Raw genomic sequence first — 13246 nt, 5'->3', positions numbered from 1 at the left:
GGTCTCCTGCAGGTCATGACCTGTCCTCTGTGATGGATTGGGGAGCCCCCCTTTCACTGACATTGAACTCTATTTATTTCTGTTTTGAAACTTTTTTGTTTGTAAAAGTTTTTTCTTTGCTGCTGTGGTTCAGAAGTAAAGATTATAATACATAATATGAAGCCTCCTGTCATGCCATAGAATCAAGGAAAATTCAGGAGCCTCCCGCATAAATTGGGAGGTTTGGCATGTATGGGTTATTTGACTTTACCTGGCTGACCCCCAGAGCCATGGCAGCACAGGATAGACACAATAAACAGTGCATGTGGCTGCTCAGTTAACAAAGGCTTAGCAAAAATGTGAAGCATTTCATTGTTAGCAGCTGCATTCTTATGCATACATTTTCATAGCTCTCACACGCTTTTGTCGGGTGTCACCTGCCTTGTAAACAGCTGACTCACCCACCAAACCTCCTGCACGCCCATTCGTTTCAATGGGCCCCTCACCCACCAAAAATAAAATCGGGTGTTTTCACCCGCCTTTGCGACACAAATGGTTGAGAGCTATGCATTTTTAGGTATTTGAAATCGTGATGGGGGCGTTAGTACTTGGATTTCAGGGTGTGAGTGGAAGGGTAGGGAGGACTGGGCACAGCTTATTCTCACAGCAGTCCTTAAGTGCCAACATATTCTCATTGGAATGTATAAAGAAGTTAGATGCCCCCCACACAGTGTGGCCCTCCCCAACAGTCTCTGAAGTTAGCCCTGAAATTACTCCGTCCCCACATCGACAGTTTGGTCTAGTGGCATCCCTGCCGCAGAATCAATGCACAGGTGAAACTTGTGGGTGTACACAATTTGATCACAATCCTTAGTTGTGGAGCTTTAGGTACTCGGCGGCACACATTTAAATCGGGAAAGCGCGCGCAAACGCCAAGGCATCAGCCGCTTACTTTGCAGGACCTCAAATAGCTCGCGCGAGACCTTGGGCTCATGCGTCCGCGCGCACTGAACCCCTTTCGAGTGTAATACGTAGCGCGCGCACAAAGGTCGGGTTGTTGGAGCAGGGAAATAAGTACAGGACAGGGCACCGACTGTACAGCATTATCCTGTTGAGGGCAGTGAGCGCCGACCCGTGTAAAACTCTGTGTTTCATGGTTTTCAGGATTTTTTTGTTTTCCAAACTCTCCTGTTCGCACCTCGGGTGCCAATAGAGTTTCTCCAGAATAGGCCCCTTTACTGCCTTTTGCGCTACATATTTTACATTTTTATCGGGTTGTATGTTTCTGGGGCGATCCACCACTTTTTTTTAATGAAACCGCGGTTGGCGGCAAGACCTTGTGGGGCAAAAGAGCGCAGCAGCAACAGGAAGGCGCGGTCACGCGTTGCCAGAGCATGCACAGTTTGGGGATTTGTCGCAGGAGCCCGCTCCCGCCAGGGATCACTGAGCTGCGCAAGCGTAGGCTTACAGGAGGAAGTGGGGGAACACGGCCTGCCTGCAACAGAATTCCTTGCGACACACGTTCTCTGAGAAAAGGGCAGGTTTTTTTAGGTGGATCGGGGCCAAGGACTTCCCGCAGAAGGGACCGGCGCCTATAGCAGCGAGATCTAAGAAGGCGAGAAGAAGTGGACGACCATGTTTTACTATCCAAGTGTCCTCCAGCGCCACACCGGACGTTTTGCCACCATCTGGTATGGCCCCGAGGGTGGAGAGAGTACGGGTACAGTGATATACGGGGGAGTATTATTTGGGTAGCAGACATTTGGGAGAAAGAACGATTGCTGGTTTAAGTGAACTTGCTGGCCAGGACTGTGAGTGCATGCTGTTAAACGAGTACAGCATAAGTGGGAGGGAGAACCAAGTACTGTTTTTACAGCCACACCTAACTAGTCTAGTGCTCGTTGGGGGTGCTGCACAACCTTTGGGGGCAGCAAAACAATCAGTACAGTGACACGTACTAGCATAATTCAACCCTGTGTTAATAGACACGGGCTGCACAGGAAGAGCGTCTGCCATCTGCACAGCCCAGAGGACGAGCACCCACGCCTTGCTCCAAAACGAGAACCCGCGGGCTATGGGTAGGATTGCTGCACAAGTAGTATCCTATGGAGGGACAGAGCAAGTACTGCATCATTCAACAGATACCCTTGTTGATCTAACAGCCGTGCGATGAGGGTATGCCAAGCATTGGCATTATAGTGGCACCCATTTGCCACTGCTGGGAGTGCTGCAGATGTAAAACATTTTTAAATCTTGTAGAGTGTGGGGTAGACCACCAAGTTGATCTCTTGTTCTTGTGCGAAAACCTGATCAATGGTGGCAGTAGTTCGAAAGGGGAGTTCTGGTCAAGCACAGAGAGAGTGCATGAATACCCCAGCGTTGTAGTCACTAGGTATGTGAAGCAAAGAAATAGGGTGTGGTTGGTGGGTGAGGAAACTTGATGGCTGGCCTACTGAGTTATGCAAAGACACTTGAATTTGATTGTCTTGGCAAACAGGATCCAATAGGTGATGCATGATACCAGGAGAGATGTGATTCAACTCGCAAGGGCTTGCTGCCATCGAGCCTGGAGGACCTAAAAGGTTTGGCAATGATTACTTTATCAGGGAAACCGAGGTTAGGGAGGATGGTCTTCAAGGAGCGAAAATAGGAGAAGCAGATGCTGACAGGATGATAGATATGTGTGTGGGGATAGAGAAGTGGCTTCATCATTGTAGAAGGCACCTATTTTAGTCAAAGGAGAAGGAAGTGAAGGCATGTTTTTTTTAGTTAGGTGGATTCAGATTTGAGTGTTGTCAGCCTAGGAATAGAAGCAAACGGGAGAGAGGTGAGCTTGGGTGCCCCACTGTAGAGTGTTCAGGATTTGAACTTGAAATAGGGGATGCAGAGCTGTCAAGGTCTATCTAAGGAAGGTGGCAATCCAAGGAAGAACAAGCTTCTTACTTGGTAAACGATTTAGACTGGAATGGATAGTGAGATGGTGTCAAATGCTGCAGGGAGGTCAAAGATGACTGGAGTAACTTTGTTTTTGTATTCAAATGTTCCAAACCTAGCCCTTACTTTTCAAAGAGCACCTAGCATCCATCTTTCATTCCCTGGGCCAGTGCCTATAATGACAATAAAAATCCACTAATATTTAACGTCTTCATAGAGCACCAACCCACCCCTCATATATATCTCCACCGGTCTTCTAGGTCAAACAAACACATACACAACACAGAAAAAAGGTAGAACCCTGGTCACATAGGCCCTGAGTCAGCAATATATTCCACAATGATGTGGTGTGTTTGCAAGAATTTAATCCAGTCCAGTGGAGTTAATCATGGAGTTTGCAGCATTTGTAACTACAATGAACACTCATGCATTTGGGGCATGGCTCCAGAAGACGGGTACCTCTGAGGTGTCCTATTTTTGAAGAACGTATCCATGGTGCAGATACCACTGCTAACTTGGAGGATACTGGGTGTGTGATTTAGATTGATGAGGGTATTGCATGTGTGCACAGTGTGCGAAATGTGTAGGTGGTGGAAATGGTGTAATTCTCTTCTGGGCTGAAAGGTATGTCCCAAAACCTGGAACCTGACAATGTAGGTGTTGTGTTTGGTAACATTAAATTCATCAGAGGATTTGACATTGTGAAGAGGATGGGATTCATCAGTGAAGTTTCTGTTGGACTTTATGTGCTTGGCTGCGTTGTATTCGCTTTGGAAAATATTAATGATGGAAAGGGCCCTCTTACTAACAAAACACACAGGAGAGTTTGCTGAAGGCACCTGGTATCATACCCAAAAATTCTTTATGTGAACCAGGCAAACTGGCATCAAAGCTGTGCATAGTTTGGTACCAATTGGCTTCGGTCAGAGTGAGCTGATCATTGGTGACAGGCAAACTAGTAAAACATCAGGTGCTACTGACACAATTATTCACCAGAAAAGATTCAATGATGAGACTGATAAGAACAAGAAACTGTACTATATTTATGTTGCCATTGGTCAGAAGAGAGCAAATGTGACTCACCTAGTTAAGATACTTACTGATGCAGATGTCATAAAGTGCACCATTGTATTTAGTGCCACCGCCTCCAATATAGGAAATCTTCTGTGTCTGTCTCCCTTTTCTGATTGTTTTATGGGGGAGTACTTCAGAGACAATGTAAAATATATACGTTGATGATCTATGACAGTTTATCCAAACAGGCTATTGCATACCGTCAGATGTCACTGCTGCTGCGTCATACTCCGTGTCGGTAGGCGTACCCTGAGGATGTGTTTCTGCACTCGCTTCTCTTGGAAAGTGCAGCTAACATGAATGATCAGTTTGGTGGTGGCAAACTGACTGCTTTGCCTGCCAAAGAAACCCAGCCTGTAGTGTCTGCCTACCTTCCAACGAATGTGTTCTCCATCACTGACAGAAAGATCTTTTTGGGAACTGAATTGTTCAGCAAGGGCATCCTCTCTGCCATCATTGCAGGCCTCTCAATCCTGTGTATGTTCTGCTGCAAAAATTAAAGCCACAACAGAGGTAGCTGGCTTAGTGAAGCTAGAGCTAGCTCAGTAGAGTGAGACGGGAGCTTTTGCACAGTTTGGCACCGATTGTGATGCTACTGCACAACAGCTACTGAATCATGGTGTTCGTCTGACAGAACTCCTGAAACAATTTAAGTATGTTCCTTTGGCCATGATAGAGCAGGTAACAGTGATCTATTCTGGTGTTAGAGGCAATCTGGACAAATAGGAATCTTCAAAGATCACAAAGTTTGAGAGTGCTTTCCTTTCTCACATCCTTAGCCAGCACCAGGAGCTCCTGGCCCCAGTCTGAGCTGATGGAAAGATTTCAAAAAAGCTGATGCCAAGATAAAGGAGACTGTTGTGAACTTCTTGGCTACCTTCGAATCATAAATTCCACACATATTATATTGTCATTCTCCTGATGCTCATCTGATAATTCTCTTGTTCCATTCTTTTAAAAAAATGTTTTATTGTGATTTTGATCAATAATGTGATCTTACACACAAAGGCAAAATTCATACAAAGTCACAACACATATCCATCTAAAAACGTTACGTTAACATCCCCAGAATATGCTAAAATACATACCATACCCAGTATCTAAGTAAGCCTATTTCATCTAGCATTTGTACAATTGCATATGTAAAAAAAAGTTCTAATCCCGCAGACAAGCGGTTCCACATATGATTCAAATGTACAAAATTATTTACAGTGCAAAAAAATCGACCCATATATATATATATATATCTATATATATATTCTCCCTTGTGCCAGTTTTAGACATTCCACCAATATATGTCGGAGTGTTTCTGGTTTTCCTACAGAATTACACTGCGGGCAAATGTTGTAGCCCTCTTCCCCTTGTTCTCTACGAGCATGTGATACTCCCCCAGATACTTGATAGAGGTAATTTGGTAAATGTCCAAGGGGTTTATCGGTTATTGAAAAGGTTGAATGCAGTTTTTATCCTCTTGTATGAGTGATGGTGACAATCCAGTCCTTTTCCTTCAGAGCTCTCTCTATACGCATTGGGTTGCCCACCAAATCTGAGCAATCTTTAGCTGTACCATCTAAAAGTCTATTGGCCAAGGATAACATCTTGATCAAAATGGTGATGCATTTTCCTTCAAACAGTTTGAGAGATTCGCATATAAGTTTATGGTAGGCAACAATATTTTTCCAACCAAAGACAGTATCCACCAACTAAACCAGTACTCTAGCGTTAACAGTCCCAATTAAAAACGTAATGGGCCAGGGGAAGTGAGGATGGCAATCCCAAGGCCTTTTTCCATAGTCTGCCCTCCAATCTCTCCCATGGCATGTTATGTGCAGCACAATCTATCTCCGTACATTCCATTACCTTTGGTATAACCTTACCTACGTGAAAGAGAATGAGAGGTTTAATTGAGATTTTACACAGTTTCCTTTGTAACCGCCTCATCTGAAAGGCCATTTGGTCAATTTTCTTTTCAATGTTATTAATGACGAGTGATTTTTTTGAGAGTTTGTGTAAATTGAAACCCAAATAAGTTACTCTCTCCTTGGTCTCAATCCTCGTTTCATTAAAGGACCAGTTGAGCCTTCTAAATTTCTTTTTGATGATACCAAACATAACAATGTTGTTTTTTCTGATTAATAATCAAGTCATTAGCCTTTGCATATTCACTTAAGGCTACCAACAGCCTCTGTAGCCCTATGGGTGAGCCATCCATAAGTGCCACGTCATCCGCATATGTCAGTCAGCTAATGGGATACCTACCCACCATGGGACTAAGCAAGGCAGCCTTTCCCAAAGTATCGTTCAGGTCCACCAAGTATAAATCATATAGACATGGGGCCAGTACACAGCCATGGTGGAGTCCTTTCGATGTGGGGAAGCTGCCTGTGAGGGATCACCCGGCGTCAATTCTAACCCTCACAGAGGTTCCCTCATGTATATGTTCCAAGATAGCCAACAAGGATACAGGGATGCCCCATTTTCTTAACTTTCCCCAGAACAGATCACAGTTCACAAGGTCAAATGCACTGGAGAAATCTATTAGTGCTACATACATACAAGTGCCTTTATCACCAGGAATCAAATTTCAGAGTGCTTTTTATCTATGTTACTTATTACCCATTTACGCAGAGCCTTCTGCCAACTTCTGCTGTGTGGGACATTGGCCTCCCTTAGGCTGATTGATGCCTTACAGGCATGCCCATGTGTTTGGAAATCTCTGTATATGGTGCACAAGGAACTGTCTTAAAGAAATGTAAAGCATAAAACGGCGTATGCCATTGACAAAAAGTTATAGTTGGCACCTCGTGTGGATGTTGGATTTGTGGTTCACTGTGTATTAATCTTTACTCTCCAGAGGGCAAACCTGCTAATTTTTTTTAACTTGATACCTAGGAGGATGTTTAAGCTTTTGCTCTTCAAATCTGCATGTCTAACCCTGTTGGTGTCGTTAAAAAGAACTCCCAAAATAGCCACTTAATGTTGGCAGAGTTGATCAAGTTCTGTAGTGAAACGCTGCCATACGCAAGTTTGCATTTTGCTAGCTTGTGTTTGGTGTCGAGCATGTGTAGCTCGGTTTTTGGGCTGTTGTTACTTAGCCGGTTAGTTGTGTTCTATTTAACTGTAATAGACAGAAAATGGTTGTTGATGATTGAAGGCTCAATGGAGTGGTACATGGAGTATTTGAATAACCTTTGGGCAGGGATTGAAATAAAAATATGATCAGGAGCTAGAAGCAGCCCCTAGGTATTAGGCATTACCCAATAAGCAGGTGCTACCTATAGGGAACAAAGCGCCTAGCATTTCACAAATGTGAATTCCACAAAAGGTGCAAACTAAACCTTTTTGTACATTATATATGACGCATTATGTTTCAAAGTTTTCTAGATGTGTTATAATGCGCCTTTATACACATCCACAAACACTCACTGTCAGCCCTACAGGTGTCAGCCCTACAGATAAGGGCTGTATCAGCTACTTGTACTCCCTAAAAATGGCCAAATACTCCCCAAAATGAAAAATACGGAGTAAAAATACTTCCAACAAAAATGTGATGTGGACACAGCACGTATAAGCTTGCTCTTTGCTTTAACCCAGAGAGATCCATGGATATGTTTAGTCCAGTGGTACACTCATTGCCACGGGAAGAAACTATTACTGCAACATCCGAAGAGCTAAAAATATATCTTTTTATGAATGAATAGCTAGCTGCAAAGAAATATTAATTACAAAAACATTTATGTTTCATAGTTAAAACATGTTTTTACTTGCTTATAAAATACTCACATTGGGAATGGGACTTGCTTTTTACTCTCTAAAAATAATTTTACTCCCAATTTGAAAAAATTGGGAGTAAAATACTCCCACTTCGAAAGCTTATCTCAAGCACTGCTCAGTGTTAATGGCATATGGGTATGTTTCTATAGCACCAGTTGGCCTGGGAACTCAACTCTTCATGTGAATCTAACCAGGCTTTTATAGGTTAGAAGCAGAAATCAAGTGGACGCTGACAGTTTGCGTAAAAAGTAGATTTCAAAGTCTTCAAAGTCTTCAACATAGATGTTGCAAAAAGCACAGGAGAGAAAGCCCACTCATGGAGTACCCAACATTTCAAAGTGTATTGGCAGCAGCTGGCTAAAGAGCAGGGGTGTCAAACACAAGGTGCATGGACCGTGTTAGGCCCTATGCATTGACAATGCAAATTGAATAGCAATGTGCTGTGATGAAGAGCACAGAAAATTATGCACTGCCTTGTGAGAGAAGGCTTGTCACCAGTAGCTGATTCTCTGCAGATCGTATGGGAGCATCATCAGACTAAAAACAAAACAACCTAAAAGGATGGGCTCTTCTAGCAGTGAGGAGCCAAATGCAAATAGCTTTCTGCAGCTACATTGCCACTTGTGAAGGGAGAGAGCAATTATTCTGAGCCCAAAAGGGTACACAAAATGCCCTTTTTATTATTTTTTAGTAACACGTCTAATACCATAACTGAACCTGAGTTCCGTTTTTAAACGTGGATCCAGGATTCGAGCCTCTGTTGTACTGCATGGTCTTGCTCCTGGGCTATCCTCCTAGCCTATAGAAAATCACTGTTGCGTGGCACATGCAGTTACAAAGATGACACGCCTGAAGCCGGTTCAATGTCTGAAGCAAAGCGCCTGGAGACCAGCTCCGTTGGTGATGGTGCGCTATATAAATACCATTAACATTAACAAAGATGGTTTACAATCATTATAAAACTACTAGCTGATGTTCTTTTAGGAGTCTAGCGCAACATTGCTGCTGCAACATTTGCACACTCACTTTAAAAAAGTGCTTTACGAGGTGACCTTGCATGATTGCATGAAAAACTCAAATCATACTCTTACACCACGATATTTAATTAAAGTTACAGTTTGAAATCCAGCTTATCCATACAGTTTAATATTTTAAGGTGTAATTTCCACGGATGTTCTAGCTGGTGTGGCAGTGACATATGTACCAGGCCATGCTTCAGTGATGGTATGGCACAAATATAAATGAGTCTATTGTGCAACTATTGTTTCTGTGGGGCATACACCTTTCCTGTGTACTGTTTGCAATCTGGCATTTAAAGCAATGCAATATTTCATCTGTGCTCTTATAGAAATTGTTCATATTTCTATTTTATTAATACAGTTGTCCTGAATTGTTTCCTCTAAAGTGCACCATTCTGACCCATTTTGAATAATTGCTCGGGAGATAAATCCCCTGTGAACTCTTCGAAGTGATGCCAGGCTGGCTCATTTTGCTTGCGCTCTTCCACTAATCGCTTGCACTATACAATTTAGAGTCCACCAGTCGCCACTGTGCATTATGCTGGTAATTTTCATAGACCCAAGTGTGGAGTCAGCGAGAGGCGCTTTTGAATCCAAACCACCCTCCTTTCCGATTGAGTTTGACACCCTTGCCCCTGAGGTAATTCGGCCGTGGGACTAGTGGTTAGTAACGAAAAAGCAACACTGCATGTGGATGTTTTATGGACTAACCTGATAACTCCCTTATTCTGAATCGAAGGTTGGTTTTGTCCCTTGGAAGAAACATCACAATCAGGATCAGAAAAAGTGGAGTGTGCCGGGGAGGCAGCAAAGGGCAGTTGCATTAACTCTATTTTGTCTGTCTTTGGGTTTCAGGTTGGCCGCAACACGTGGTACGAAGATCATGAAGCGGGAGTACCTAAAAGTCAATGTGATAAAGACATGGTGTGTACTATGCTAATGCTTACCTGGGGTTTTGGTGGGCAGGGCTTCTGTCTGTGGACTGCTTACTGCACAAAGGGTACCATATGTATGTCTTGATTGACAGAGTAAGACTGGCCAGCCGGACGACGTGGTTAGGTTTTGCTGGCAGTACCACTGGGTGGTTAGGGGGTGTACATTTGAATAAGTAGGGGTTGCTGGTCGCAGGGGTCAGAGTAGGCAGGTGCATTCGGATGTGGTCTTCTGGGGGTAGAGATGTGCTAGCTGCAGGTGAGCAGGGAGTATTGTCTGTGGAGCTTCAATTGCTAGGGTGGCTGGCTGCTAAGCACGCGGGGCTCTGGGTGTGCAGTGGGAGCAGACTCTGGGTGCTCACATTGGTTATTGCTCTCTGGAAGAGTTAGGATAGGTGGAGGAAGTTGGCTGATTTTTTTCCACTGTGCCAGGGGGCAAGTTTCTGAGCTTGAGTAGACAGGATGTTCTGACTGTAGTACATGAGCGAGTGGAATGGCTGTGGGCCCTAGCGGAGCAAAGGTAATGGCTTTGGGCTCCATTATGCAGGCGGGGCTGTGTGTAGTTTTTCCATGGGGTGTGCAATCCTGGTAGAACTGGCGGCTCTCCACTTTACAGGGGATGTTGGCTGCAAGGCTTGAGTCATATGTGGTGTTGGGTTTGATGCTCTGATGTGCAATATTTGCGACATACAAAATATACAAACCTCCTATCAGAGGAGGATCCCAGACGCACTCCTTTGATAGGAGGAGGTTTTGTATATTTTGCTTGCAGACACACCAAGCTAAAGCCTGGTTGCTTTTCCCATGCACACTGGAAGAGTAGTAATTGATCTGAATTTTCTCAATTTGAGCTGTGGAAATATTGAGTGCACCCCCCACACCCTCCACACACATTTATTCAATATTTGCTCCATGCCAAGCTGGGCTTGGAAAGTGACGTGGGTTAAAGTGCTTAGACAAGCAAGGGTGCTAGTAGCAGTTCTTGGGTCTGCAGAGGGAGTCCTACTGGGTGTTGGAGGGTGAAGGATTATTTTGGTCATTGAGCAAATAATATTCACTTTCGCCTCTGGTGGGGAGTGGTGTGCAGGAGTAAGAAGTGAGTGCTAGCTTCGGGGCTTAGTTGAGTAGCAATTTTGTTTGGAGATCTGGGGAAAAGGGTGAAGCATGCAAGGCTTGGGTGATTTGGGGTGTTGAAGAGACTGGTACTGCTGGCTGAGAGATGTGGTTATCATGGGGCACTGCTTGCAGCACTGTGTTGTCAGGAAGTGCTGGGTCAGTTGAGCAGGCATTACTGGCTACAAGACTTGGATCGACGGGGGCTAGTTGCATCTGAATTTGCAGCCAGTGTTGATGGCGAGCAAAGCTTGGTAGGGGTGCACATTGTTTGGGAAAGGTATGCTGAGGTGCTGGCTGTGGAGCTCAGGTGGTTGAGAGAGCTGGCTGGGGGATTTGGGGAGTGTGCGCTGGCAACTGAATTAAATGCTGGTAAAGGGAAGCAGTGAAGGCTGTTGGTTTCTTGTTTGCACAAGATGCTGCTATGGAAGATAAGGTGGGCCATACTTGCAGTTCTTTGTGGTGTTTCTCCCACCTCACTTATGCCAGTATCTGCTTTCTCCCCTTTACAGCGAGGATATCATTGCCTATGTCTTGGTGCAGGTGCAGCCCTCATCTCCAGGTGGCCAGCGTCCCCGATTCTCCCTATATCTCTCTTCTCAGCTTGGATATGGTGTTGTTTGCGTTTACCACAAGCAGTGTGACTACCTTATCGGTGGGTGGTGATATAAAAGGTCCATCTCAATGCTTCGCCTGTCTTGATGCATTAATTTCCAAATGATTTGTGTACTCTTTTTCCCAAATGAAGTATCTAATCTCCCAATTTATGTATTCTTCACACTACAGCAGGCAGACTCCCAATTTTTCACATGGTCCCCCCAATATATCCCAACAAGATGTGTCCCCTGTCCCATGATTAAGGGATCCTTTATCATTATGTGTGCATCTTGTTTCATTGATGTATGTGTCTTGCCTCATGATTTATTTAGTCTAACAAATTATGCATCCCATATCAACTTTTATGTACCCTATCTTACGATTTTTGTACCCTTCCCAATATATCTATCTCCTTTCTATATTCATGTTTCTAATCTCACAATTTATCTCTCCATTCTCACAATTTACACGTCCTGCATTGCAATTTGTAAATCAAATTTACCTAATTCAATATCACGTCTTGTGATTTAGGCCCTGTATCAAGGTTTAGCAATCCTTTCACACAGTTCTGATATTCCTTCTTTCAATTTTTCTCTCTGGTCTCTGGTTGGTCTCTGCTGCTTTGCAGTTGTTACTCCCTTCTTGCGATTTGACTCGTCTGTCCTATGGTCTCTACCTACTCATGTTTCTCTCGCTCTCTCACCCTCAGATGAGATCAAGCTCACCCTGGAGCGGCTGCATCGTTCCCATGCACAAATGCGAATTGATCTAGTGCTGCCGAACCAGTGAGTATTAAAACCCCAGAGGTAATTAGGGCAGGGTGATAGTGTGGAGGAGGAAGAGGACAATAATGGTTAGGGTAGGTTGAAACCCTTCAATCAAGAAGGTCAAACAGGGAAAAGAGAAAGAGAGTGTTCATGAGCCACTAAGGCACCTGTGATGCTTGGTGATCTGGAATCTATGCTCATTCAAGCCCTTAATGTATGCATGAATCTCTGTTGTGCACTTACTAATCTCCTTTCAATTATATAAAAAATGTATTAGCATTCTTAACAATGTGTAACATTCCCACCCTCCCTCCTCTATCCCCCCTAAAGCCCTTCCCATGAAGGAAGAGGACAGCTGATTCTGCCCCCAAAACTCCTCCTTTCATGTCTACAACCCATGTCCACCAGCCGTAGTCTTTGTGGGAAAAAGGCTACTATAGAGTCACTGCGTCCCAGTCTGCACCACATTTTTGCAAATCCCCCTGTATAGAGTATGGCACGCGCTCAAGGGCGACATAGTTCCAGATCTTGGTTATCCAGTCCTGTTCTGTGGGTATAGCCTTATTTATCAATTTCTGAGCCACAAGTCGCAACGCCTCTATGCTAAGGATCATATAAGCCTTTTTCTGAGCTTTAGTAGGTAAGCGCTCCAAGATACCAACTATTCCCAGCATGACCACCCCAAGTTCCCTGTGGGCCTGTATACCAAAGATTCCTATTTATTTTTATATAAAGGAGACAGTTTAGATTTTTTCAGATTCACTGATCTATACCAGTAGTCTGGTGAACAACGTCCCTGTACCTATAGGGCCTCATTACGACTCAGGCGGTAAGGGGTTTACGGCGGCGTAAACAGCGCCGACCCTTACCGCCTGATTCCGAGGTCCCTTAGCGCCATGGAGCTTTTAACACCTGCTTTTAGCAGGTGTTAAAATCCATGGCGCTAAGGGACCTTCATGTTAATTACGCCACCGTAATTTACGGTGGCGTAATTAACGCCTTCCCCACTCCCATTATGCCCTATGGGGCAAAAATGGGGATGGGGAAGGGTAAATGG

General features: G+C 44.3%; 1 protein-coding gene and 1 pseudogene across 1 annotated transcript in view; both read left to right on the top strand.

Moving 5' to 3' along the window:
- The first annotated feature begins 1396 nt into the window (after nt 1-1396).
- The window catches only part of REC8 (REC8 meiotic recombination protein), a 655306-nt gene continuing 643456 nt past the window's right edge, over nt 1397-13246 (top strand). The window contains exons 1-4 of the mRNA XM_069633986.1: nt 1397-1670; nt 9636-9704; nt 11338-11480; nt 12132-12207. Of these exons, the coding sequence (XP_069490087.1) occupies nt 1615-1670; nt 9636-9704; nt 11338-11480; nt 12132-12207 (344 nt within the window). The 5' untranslated portion in view covers nt 1397-1614. The remainder of the gene's footprint in view (nt 1671-9635; nt 9705-11337; nt 11481-12131; nt 12208-13246) is intronic.
- LOC138522113 (ATP synthase subunit alpha, mitochondrial-like) lies at nt 3302-4877 on the top strand (annotated as a pseudogene).

Source organism: Ambystoma mexicanum, chromosome 13 (assembly GCF_040938575.1).
Source record: "Ambystoma mexicanum isolate Mex_15411 chromosome 13, UKY_AmexF1_1, whole genome shotgun sequence".
In the NCBI taxonomy this organism is placed as follows: domain Eukaryota; kingdom Metazoa; phylum Chordata; class Amphibia; order Caudata; family Ambystomatidae; genus Ambystoma; species Ambystoma mexicanum.
The sequence above is the reverse complement of the archived record's forward strand: the minus strand, read 5'-3'. Positions and strand labels throughout refer to the sequence as shown.